Consider the following 12,110-nt stretch of genomic DNA (forward strand, 5'->3'; position numbering starts at 1 on the left):
AAGACTCCTTTCCATGCAGCTAACATTAGCAAAGACATTACAAAATCCTGTATACCTTTTTATAATGTACCTAGAATTTTCTTCTACTACTTTGTTCTTTTTGCATGATTGGATCAACTTTTAATATGTACTTTTAAGATATACAATAGGTCTAACTATCCAATTAAAAATGTAGTGAATATCAAAATAGACTAACAGTTAATAGAATATAGTGCAGAATACAAAATGTTAAAAGTTCCACCTATGCTGAATCCCCCCTAAAAAAAAAAAAATCTCTTAATAATAGAAGTGAGGGAGGAGAAAAACTATGATGATCAGTTATGTAATATATTTTGACATTATCTTCATGCAGCTCAAATTTGTTACTATATTATCATATATCCTTTACTTATTCTTCACTATCTTCATATTTTACATATTCTTTCCAGTGTAATCCAATGTATTATGTATAAGGTTCTATGCACTTTCAACTGATAATGCTATTTTCTTTTCAAATAAATTTTTTACAAACAATCTTGTATACCTGAAACAATAGAGAAATTACCATACACACTAAAAGCAATGATCCCTCTTCCAAACTGCTTACAACTTATTAACAAAAAAACAGGATCTGATTCTTCTTCTTAGGAAAATTTTTCAAGTGAATTAAAAATGAGATGCCATTTATTGCTTTTTTGTTTATTCATTTTATGTATTATGTCTTAGTAGTTTTATGCTGGACATTTTATATTTTAACTTACTTGTTATACCGATTTATACATTGTGAAGTACACAGTTTGTGTTTGGGATTCAAATGTCTCAAATGTGTCTGGGAGTTCTCTGAATAAGACAGGCCTTTTTTATTGCCAGAACACTCCAGAATGGTGTTCCAACAGCTCTGCAAAGCAGTCACATGTTCAGGTGGCCCTGACCAGCTTGCAAGGGAAAGGAGCTCTTTAACCTCCGTTCTTCAGCTGGTTGGGGGAAGTCCCCCCCACCAACTGAAGAGCGGGGGTTAAGAGTTCCTTTCTGCTTGGCAAGCTGTGGGAAAGCAGCTCTTTAATCCCTGCTCTTCAGCTGGTTGGGGGAGGCCCCAAACGGGCTTTAAACTTCAACTGAGAGGAGGGGGATTCTCCTCCTCCCAGCTGAAGCTGGAGAAGCCCCAATGGGCTTTAAACTTCAGCTGAGAGGAGGGGGATTCCCCCCTCCCATCTGAAGCCTTCCTTCCTCTCTCCCTTACTTCCTATTTCCTTCTTTCCATGTCTTTTCCTTCTTTCCCTCCCTCCCTCCCTCCCTTTTTCTTTCTTTATTTCTTTCCCTCCCTCTTTCCTTCTTTCTATGTTTTTCCATGTCTTTCCTTCTTTCTTTTTCCCCGGCGGGGGGGGGGGGGCGCCGTGCACGATGATGTCACTTCCCAGAAGTGCCGTCATCACACAGACCTGGGAGTGTGTGCGCGCTTTGCGCACATGCACATGTAGTGACAGGGGCACCACCTCCTGCTGGGAGTTGCCCCGGGTGAGAGTTCCCCTACCTCTTTCCCTGGGAAAAAGGCCCTAAAAAGCCTTCCATTCACCTATTACACTGGAACTAGTTTACTGAAGGAAAAATCCCTCTAAAGCTAAAGAATTTCTATGAAATGGGTTTTGGTTATTTTTTTCATTAGCAAGTAATAACTTTTCCAGAACAGATTGGAAAAGATTATACATAATATAAAATAATCATACACTTTCATTTACAGGCATTCGTACCTGAAAAAAATAATTAAAATATAACCCATTTAACCAAAAACATGACTAACACTATGTGCTCATGCACTTTTTTTTCAAGCTACTTCTGTTTACCTTTTGTCGCCTTTTCTCTTTCCGTTTGTCTTCTGTGTCTTGTAACATTTTTTCTTTCCAGAGATCAAAGAAATAAGAGGGATCAGTATAGAACTTTAACCCATCTTTGTTATCATCTCTGTGAACAAAACACAGCAAAGGTTGAGAAACAGTTTAAAACACAGCAATTTCTGCTACAAGCTTGGATGTTTACTCATGAGTAGATGAGCTATCACATAGGGCCCCATAATGAAACCTTCTCTAGCCAGTAAACCTACTCCTATTAAAGGACAAGAAGGGATCCACTGCAAGTGGCAGATTACAGCCTTCTTCGCTGACTGATCTATGTTCTATGCATCACATGGCATGCTGGAGTCCCTTCTTATGGGCAGCCCCTATACCCTGATATCTTCTGTTCAGTCAAAGCTTGAAGAGGATAATCTACTTAACAAGGAACTCACTTTCCTGTAACCAGCTCCAGAAGTGCAAAACACATCAGTGGTTCTATCCAGAATGGGATGCAAACAGCGCCAGCTTAACACAGGGTATCATACAGGGGAAAGGGTCTATAGGACTCTGAAGGCAAATCTATGCAGGAATTAACATTAATCCTTTCCCCTTATTCCATTTTAATTGCACCCCCTCTGCAAAACCACATTTGCCCCATACTAGTATCTATATGGTCCCTAGATGTCCCCCACAGACAACCAGTGCCTCTAAGGAAGGAGCAATTAAAATTAGGAAAAGTATCACTGGGAGAAGAGCAAAACAATGCCTAGATCAGAGGCTAGATTGGGGCTCTCCACAATCATTCTTAACATAAAAACAGCAGGAGATCCTGATCACAGATCTTCTGTATCAACGTTAGTTAGGCCTTCAAAAGTGCTGTTTAAATCATTGCCATATACAAGAGGGGAAGGTAAAAGTAAAGGTAGTTCCCTGAGCAAGCACCGAGTCATTACTGACCCATGGGGGGGGACAAGAGGGGAAATCTTTCTTCTAAGAATAGCTTACATCTTGCAAAGATCAACTAGGTCTAGGAAGATGAAACAGATAGTTACCATACCTATATGCTGTAAGAATATTCAGTGGAGGTGGTTTGTCACTCAGATTATAAATATCAGCCACAGGGTTGGGAATACTGTTCTTTGAAACCACTTGCTGGTCCTGTATTGTAGAACTTTTGAAAGCTTTCTTCATGTTGATATCCTGTAATGAAACTGTTGATAAAGGAATTAGCTATATACACAATAATAAAGAATAAGCCCCATCTAAGTTTAATGGCTAAACCGAGGGGAAAGTACCAGACATACCAAACGAGAAAAAATGATTATATTATCATTCTTATATAGCTCTTATATAGTTCACACACCCTTTGGCCAGAAATAGTTCAGTTCCTTTTTGATCAGACTGGGACATATATTAACAACTAAAGTAGCCAGACCAGTTTCTCTAATAGTGGGTCATATCAGGATCTGCTAAAAGGCACTAAGTTGGATTTAAACTTCTATAAGCACAGGAGAGTCCCCATTCTCTCTCTACTCCATTCGTTAATCACCTTCCAAATAAAAAATAGCTCCAGAAGTTCAGGTAACCCCCAGGAACAGTATGGTATGCAACAAGGAGAAAGAAGCATCAGTGGAATATGCCCTCCCCTCTTGTGTGAACTGGAGTTAACACATGTATGTGGTGAGGTGATTTCTGTCAGCCTCTCTTCACATTGCAGTTCCCTGTGCCATGTGCCACACTGCTTTCCAAACTCCTTGAACCTTCAGGAGCAGTTTTTCAGGGGTACAAAGGGCTGACGAAAAAAGAGAAAGGTAGCATAAAGATCTGCTTACTCCATTCTACCTGCATAAGCATAGACAGAGTGTAAAGAAAAATCCGTACTTCACTGCTGCTTTCCTATAGATATAAATGCTATAGCACAAAAGATACAACCAAAGGTTTTGGATTATGTTCTGGGTAATCTAAACGAAGATCCTGCAGGCTTGGTGATGTACCTTACAAACTGCTTGGAACTAGCAAACAAGCACATTTTATATTTTCCCTTTAATGATTAACAGAAGATAATACCCTTTAATAATTAATAGAAAACTGAAATTATTTCATTCAACCCCCTCCCCACCACCAAAGTCAAGGTTAAAGGCGACAATGGACTGTTTTTGAGAAACTGAATAATTCTTGCAAGCAAAAGAGAATTGTAACTGTGCATTCACAGGACACATTTTATTTAATCTCAGGTACAGCAATAATTCTACCTAAGTTAAAATGCAACACATCAGTGTTAACCAATACCCCCTTTATGGAAATACACTATATTCTTACAGCGCTGACTAGAATTTTGATTACGTTCAGAAAATAGGATTGCACTTACCTGTAACTGTTGTTCCTCGAGTATCTTCTGTGCAGGCACACACTGGGACTACGCAGGCACAGGCCAACCACAGAGAGAAATTTCTTGGTTCTGCGCTTTTCCCTCACTGCTTATGAATAGGCTGTTTCCCACCAGAAGAGCATGCTCAGTTGAGGGGAGTGTCCCCGTTTCTCTCAGTTTTCCTGAGCCACTGGAAGAGGATATACTGAACACTCAAAGCAGGGTAGGAGTGAGGGAATGTGTACCTGCACAGAAGATTCTCAACAAACAACATTACAGGTAAGTGCAACCCTGTTTTCATTGTCACTTCTTGCTGTGCAGTCCCACATTGGGAAAGTAACAAGGTACTTATCAATGGAGGAGGGTTGAGTGTTCTAGTTGAATAGAGAGTGAAGAACTGCTGTTCCAACTGCTAACTCTCTTCTGGCATTTGTATTGACAGAGTAGTGCCAAATTAAGGTGTCTGCTGATGACTACATGTTGACTTTACAGATGTCAGGCAGAGGGACTCCCCAAAGGAAAGCTGCCAATGAGACTTGCGCTGTAGTGGAATGAGACCGTAGAATGAGGGGACAGGCAACCCCTGCTTTCTTGTAGCATAGTCTGGTGGCCAAAACAATCCATCTGGACAAAGTCTGGAGAGAGACAAGCTGACCTCCGAAAGGACCAGAGTGACATACAAAATGACCCTGGGATATTCTAAAGCTCTTTGTTCTATGAATATAAAACAATAAAGCTCTTCTAAGTTTTGTAGGATCCACTCTGCTCTAAAAGGGGCTTGGGAAAGAAGGTTGGCAAAGCAATTTTCTGACTTACATGGAATTTAGAATGGACTTTTTGCAAAAAAATCCAGGCTTGTGTGTAAAACAGGGTTAACATACCTGTAACTTATGTTCATCGAGTTCTTCTGTGCTGACACACATGGGGACTGCGCAGGCGCAGGCCAGCCGCCGGAGAATTTTCTAGAGCTTCCATGGCTCCGAAGGGGCCGTTTGTCGCGCGCCTCAGCGACCGTTTTCCCGCCCAAACGGTCACGTGATCCTCCAGCGACCAACGGCCCCTTCCCTCAGTTCTCCCTTGCCGCCGCTTGACCAACACACTTCAGCCGTAACACCTTAAAAACACCAATATCCGTTACAGCCATCACAATACCGTGCATTGGAGTTCACAGCGGGGTAGGAGGGAGGGTTGTGTGTCAGCACAGAAGAACTCGATGAACATAAGTTACAGGTATGTTAACCCTGTTTTCATCTTCGTTCTTCTGTGCCTCCACACATGGGAGTGTACCAAGCTTCACACAATAAGGAAGGCGGGGGTGAAGTCCAACACAATTTTATTAAGCAAACAAGATCAACAATAAATAGATATGCATATATACATCTATGTAAAAATACTGTGTAAGGACACATAAATATTCAATATTTACATATATACACACCCCCAGGTACATATATACACACTTTCACTCAAGGGTACCCAACAGGTACGCCAAGAAAGTCATTCCAAAACTCCCTCAGGAAAAAAGGGAGTGTAAGACAGCCTTGGCCACAGATACATCCTGCTCCGCATTGACATCAACGACGTAATGCCTGACAAAGGTGTCTGCAGAGGACCATGTGGCTGCTTTACAAATGTTAACCAGGGGCACCCCCCTGAGGAGTGCCGAAGAGGATGCTTGGGACCGCGTGGAGTGGGCTCTCACATGAAGCGGGCAAGCCACCCCTGCCAGGGAATAGGCCTTGCTAATGGCCGTCACAATCCACCTAGACAGGGTCTGTGAGGAAGCCCTGTTACCCTTGTCCTTGGCCCCAAAACATACAAACAGGTGAGGACAGGTGCGGAATCCCTTCGTCCTATCCAGGTAATAGGCTAGGGCCCTCTTCAAGTCTAGGGTATGGAGGGCCTTTTCCCCCTTAGAGGAGGGTTGAGGAAAGAATGCAGGCAGTGAGATATCCTGCGAGAGGTGGAAGGCGGACACCACCTTAGGCAGGAACCCAAGGCAGGGACGCAGGACCACCTTGTTGGGGTGAAACACAAGAAAGGGAGGGTCAGACCTCAGTGCAGACAGCTCACTGACCCTTCTGGCCGATGTGACGGCCACCAAGAATGCTACCTTATAGGATAGCATATCCAAGGGGCATGTAGCCATCGGTTCAAATGGAGGCAACATGAGACGTGAGAGCACCAAGGACAGCGACCACTGAGGCACTGGCGCTGACACAGGTGGGTAAAGATTGTACATGCCCTTAAGGAACTGGCGGGATTGTGGGTGAGAAAACACCGTAGCACCCTCAACTCGGGTGTGAGCAGCTGATATCGCTGCCAGGTGGACCTTGAGGGAGGAAGCCTTCAAGCCCCGGCCACGCAAGTGGCACAAATACTCGAACACAACCCCCAAGGGACTGTTGTCAGGCACCACCCCTCTGGCAAGTGCCCAGAGCTCAAACCTGCGCCACTTGGCCGCATAAGCGCGCCTAGTGGATGGCCGACGAGCATTCAGGAGGACCCTCTGCACCTCGTCAGTAAAGCCTACCGGGGAGGAATGATCCGCCACGCCGTTAGGTGCAGCTTCCTGGGATCGTGGTGGACTAGGCTCCCGTTTAGGAGAAGGTCTTGCCGAGGGGGCAGACTCACATATGTCCGTTGGGACATTCGCAGGAGCTTCGGGAACCAAACCTGGCGTGGCCAGAAGGGGGCCACCAGGATGCAGTCCGTCCCGTCCTCCTCTATCTTGCACAGGACCCTGGGAATCAAGGGGAACGGAGGAAACATGTAGTGCAAGCCCTGCGTCCACGTAAACTGGAAGGCATCCCCAATAGAGAGGGGGTCGCTCCCTGCCCTGGAACAGAACGTGTGGGCCTTGGTGGTCGCCGCAGTGGCGAACACATCTATCACTGGATGACCCCACATCTGGAAGATCGGCCCAACGCACTCTACGTTCAGTTCCCACTCGTGTTCCAGTAAAGGGACCCTGCTGAGGGCATCTGCCCGGGCATTGTCCGACCCAGCCACGTGTATAGCACGGAGCGACACGCCGTTCTTGATAGCCCACTGCCAAGTGAGTGTGGCTTCCCGGCACAGGGCCATGGACACTGTGCCCCCCTGCTGATTCACGTAGTACATGGCAGTCGTGTTGTCCGTCTGCACCAAGACATGACGATTTCTCAGCAGTGCTGTAAGAGACACAAGTGCGAAACGAATGGCCCTTAGTTCAAGCACATTGATATGGAGGGTCTTTTCCCTGTCAGACCAGACATCTTGCACCGACACATCACCACAGTAAGCCCCCCATCCCAACAGAGAGGCATCAGTGGTAACCGTGATGTCATGGTGTTGATACCCGAAAGGGGTCCCTCTAAACAAGTTGTCGTCAGACAGCCACCAGTCCAAGGAGGAGAGGATGACCCTCGGGATAGAGAATTTGAGGGACGGAGGGTGCAGTAGAGCATCATACCTCCGCACAAACCAGTTCTGCAGAGGGCGCATACGCAGCCTAGCGAAAGGCACCACAGAGGTGGCCGCTGCCATATGCCCTAGTAAGCACTGGATAGTGCGCACAGACTGGAACCGGTTCTTTTTAAACATGGACACTAGACCCCTTAGGGACCGAGCCCTCACCAAGGGGAGCAGGGCCTTACCCTCCACAGAGTCTAAAAGTGCACCAATGTAGGACACCTTGCAGCTGGGCACCAGCTTGGATTTCTCCAAGTTCACCAGGAGCCCCAGGCGTTGGCAAGTGCTAAGTACCAAGCCAATGTCCTGCACCAGCCTAGACTCTGATTCAGCCACGATGAGCCAGTCATCGAGGTACGGAAAGATGGTACAGCCTTCTTCCCGTAGGAAGGAAACCACAGGGGCCACACATTTAGTGAACACTCGTGGGGCAGTGGACAGGCCAAAGGGGAGCACCTTATACCGGAAAACCCGTTGCCGGTAAACAAAGCTCAGGTACTTCCTGTGCTCCTTCCGTATGCCCACGTGAAAGTATGCGTCTTTTAAGTCAAGAACCGCAAACCAATCCCCCTGTTTCAGCAAGGCGATCACAGCCGCCAACGTTACCATTTTGAATTTGGTCACCTTGAGGAAGGCATTAAGGCCCCTCAGATCCAAGATGGGACGTAAGCCCCCATCCTTCTTAGGGACCAGGAAGAACCTAGAGAAGAATCCCTTTACAGAGTCCTCATAGGGCAATTCTTCCACAGCACCTTTGGCCAAGAGCGACACGATCTCCGCATCCAGCTCGGCCATAGTGTTATTGACAGCTGTCAGGGGTGAACTGCATCTAGGCAGCTCAACGAACTCCAGCCCGTATCCCAGTTCAACAATAGTTAAGACCCATGAGTCAGATGTTATTGACTCCCACTCAGAGAGGAGTGGACTAAGTCTGTCCGAAAAGTTCGGGGATACGGCTGGCGTGACCCGTCAGTACTGCCTCCCGGTGCCCTGCTGATCCTTCTGCTGGGCCGGTTGTTGTGCCGGACGAGGCTTGAAGGGCCGACGCCTCCTCTGCTGTTGTGCGGGAGGGTAAGGCCGCTGTTGGTAGGCAGGATACTGCTGGTAGCCCGGCCGTTGTTGATGGTATCTGCCCTGGTAATGGTAAGGACCAGATCGGGGAGCGTACCGTGACCTGGAGGAGGGCTTGTCCGCTGGAGCCAGGCCCAAAGACCGCGCCGTCTGCCGGTCCTCTTTCTTTTTCTTCAGGGTCTCGTCGGTCGCTTTGGAAAAGAGCGAGTCCCCCTCAAATGGCATGCTCTCCACCCTGGAACGCACCTCTTGGGACAGGGCCGTAGACCGCAACCAGGAGTGGCGCCTGAGGACCACCGCCGAAGCCATTCCTCTAGCAGCAGTGTCAGCAGCGTGGCTTCCAGCGTTCATCTGCTGCTTAGACAGCCTCACAGCCTCTGTCTGCAGCAGGGACACCACAGCCTTCTGCTCAGGAGGGAGGTCTCGCGTATAGGATGCCAACTTCTCCCAGAGGTACAGCTGGTACCCTGCCATGATGGTCTGATAGTTGGCAATCCTCAGACCTAGGGAAGAAACAATGTATTGGCGCCTGCCCATGGCATCCAGTTTCTTGCCCTCCTTATCAGCAGGTACCGAGGAGTGACCCGATCGCCTGGGGTTGAACTCCTCTGTGACCAAGGAGGAAGGTGGAGGGTGTTTCACCAGCGCCGGCCAGGTACCCTGCTTGATCTTATAGAGCTGCTCAATCCTCTTGGATGTTGGAGGTTGATCGCAGGGCACCTGCCACACCTTCTCCACGATTTCCTCAAGACCCTCGAGCATGGGGAAGCCAACATATGCCGGGTTGTCTCCATAAATGCGCTTGAGGAGCTTGTCCTTGGTCTGGGGAACCGCCGAGGAGATGTCCATCTCGAGAGCCTTGGCCATCCTCGCCATCTGGTCGGCGTAGATGCGGAGGTCCTCGAATGGCGAGTCCGCAGATGGTACAAGCTCTTCAGCTGGCGATGGTTCGGACCAGGACTCCGACTGGTAGCCGCCAAAGCTCTCCACATCCTCCTCATCGGAACCGAGCTGGGATTCCGGAACCTGGTGCGGAGGGGGAGCCCACGCCGACCTCGATGTCGAAGGCCTCGGTTCCGACACGGAGAAACCTGCAGGTGCCCCTTCCCACTGGCAATGGTATGGCGAGGGGAGGTAGGAGGCCTGTCGATGTCGGGACGCAGTGGACCGGACCGATCGGACACTGTCCCCAGACCGACGTCGCTCACGACCGGCAGCTGGTGGAGACGGACGGGCAGGCGACGGACGGCTCCGACGAGGAGACGGGCTCGGTTCCAGCCTCGGCGACCGAAGAGCAGGCGATGTTCGGATCCGACGGCGCGGGCTCGGTTCCGGTCCCGAAGAGAATTCTGCAGGCACCGTCTCGAAGGCCATCGGATCCGGCACCGGCATGGAGATGTCCTCTGGCTCCGGGGAATCCAGATGAGGGGAAGGCGTGTGAGGAAGCACGATGACCTCTTCCTGGGGAGCGGGATGCGGCGACCGGTGATGTTTGGTCTTCTTCTTCTTCTTCGCCGGTTCCGAAGAAGACCTCGGAACCGACGCGCTCCTCGCCTTCGAAGGGGACCTCGGCCTCGATCTCTTAGATTTTACCGGAATCGACCCGGTCGTCGGTTCCGATCGGGGACTCGGTAGACGGATCCTCGGTTCCGATGTCGGTCTCGGATCCGACCTGGTGGAAGATGCGCTACGGGGCGGCCGCACCGGTCCCTGCGCTGGAGAGGCCGCTCTCGACGCCGAGGCACTCGGGGGACGCGGTTTCGACCCCGACCTCGCGGAGGCCACTGAGCCAGCTCCGGAATGCCGTTCGGCAGAGGGGCTAGGGCCGGCCTTGGAGGAGGGCAACGGGGCACCTCCGGACATGACCTTCTGCCACAGGGAGGAGTTAAGACGGGCCTTGCGCTCCTGTCGGGCCTTGCTGGTGAAGCCCTGGCAAATCTTACAGGCCGTTACATTATGGGTCTCCCCCAAACAGAACAGGCACAGTTCATGGCCATCGGTCTTGGCCATCTTAGTGTGGCATTGGAGGCAATGCTTGAAGAGAGCCTTTGAGGCCATCTTCAGGGGCACGCAAAAGGAAGGTCAACAAACAGTCCGAGTCAAATTACCGAGTCCACAACAAAGTCCAAACGAGATCCGAAGAATAGTCGAGGTCACGAAGTCCGAAGTCAAAAGCCAAGCAATCAGTCAGAATAAAGCACGAAGCACAAAAACACAGAGCAACGAAGCTCACGTTCTCTCCAAGCGGCGGCAAGAAGAGAACTGAGGGAAGGGGCCGTTGGTCGCTGGAGGATCACGTGACCGTTTGGGCGGGAAAACGGTCGCTGAGGCGCGCGACAAACGGCCCCTTCGGAGCCATGGAAGCTCTAGAAAATTCTCCGGCGGCTGGCCTGCGCCTGCGCAGTCCCCATGTGTGGAGGCACAGAAGAACGAAGATGAACACTACCTTCTCAGGGTAGAACTGTGTAATGGGTGGGCCAACCCTAAGAGCAGTCATCTCACTTATTCATCTGGCAGACGTGACAGCTACTGGAAAGCCACCTTCCAGGACAGTAAGGACAGGACGCCAAGGGTTCAAAAGAGGAAAACATGAAATGAACGAGAACCAATGACAGGCTCCATTGTGGGACAGTAGTGGGGTTAGGAACTGTTTGAACAGGCAGTGAAAGAAAACCGTTTTGTCATTGATTGTGTTGTGCAAGGCCGAAATCGCTGCAAGATGGAAGAGACAAGGTGGATAGGCCACGTTTCTTTATATGGACCATGCTTCTGTATATGAACCAGGTAACCGAAAATAAATTATAGGTAATTGAAAATAAATTATTATAGAAAAGAGAGACAAGCTCTTGCATTCTACCCAAGAAGCAAATTCTTTCCACTTCTGCTCGTAAGAAGCATGAGTTGAGGCTCTACAGACATTTTGAAGTATTCTGGAAACCTCCCCTGAGAAGGAGGGGGAGTAGGCGGGTTGAGCAACCAAGCCGTGAGTTTCAGCCTGTTCACGTCATGGTAGAATACATCGTCCTTGTGTAACAGGTCTGGCATTGAAGGAAAATGTAGGTAGCAACCCCAAGACATGGACAAAAAGGCGGTGAATCATTCCTTCCTGGGCCAAAAATGAGTAATCAGGATGTAGTTGGTGCTGAAGTGTCTGTTCTTGCATAGGACCTTGGGGATTATAGGGGGGAAGCACAAAACAACCCCTGGTGCCAAGATATCTGAAACGTGTCACACCTAGGGCATTGGAGTCGCTGTCCGCTAGGGAGCGGAACTTGCTGTCAGACTGTGGCTTACTAAAAGTTGCAATCCAGACTATCTCTTGCAATGAGACATGAGTCCATTGATTTCAAAAGATTTACTGAAGATAAACAACCATTATAGTCCACTATCCAAGGTACAAGATCTTGGCT

At 48.8% G+C, this 12,110-nt stretch overlaps 1 protein-coding gene across 2 annotated transcripts in view; it reads right to left on the minus strand.

The window, feature by feature from the left end:
• Positions 1–12,110, minus strand: part of WASF3 (WASP family member 3) — a 46,551-nt gene that overhangs the window by 19,611 nt on the left and 14,830 nt on the right. For both annotated transcript variants that reach the window (XM_054974884.1, XM_054974883.1), the window contains exons 3-4: positions 2,866–3,019; positions 1,821–1,938 (exon numbers count right to left, since the gene is read on the minus strand). In XM_054974884.1, coding sequence (XP_054830859.1) covers positions 1,821–1,938; positions 2,866–3,019 — 272 coding nt within the window. The remainder of the gene's footprint in view (positions 1–1,820; positions 1,939–2,865; positions 3,020–12,110) is intronic.

This window comes from Eublepharis macularius, chromosome 3 (assembly GCF_028583425.1).
Source record: "Eublepharis macularius isolate TG4126 chromosome 3, MPM_Emac_v1.0, whole genome shotgun sequence".
NCBI lineage: Eukaryota > Metazoa > Chordata > Lepidosauria > Squamata > Eublepharidae > Eublepharis > Eublepharis macularius.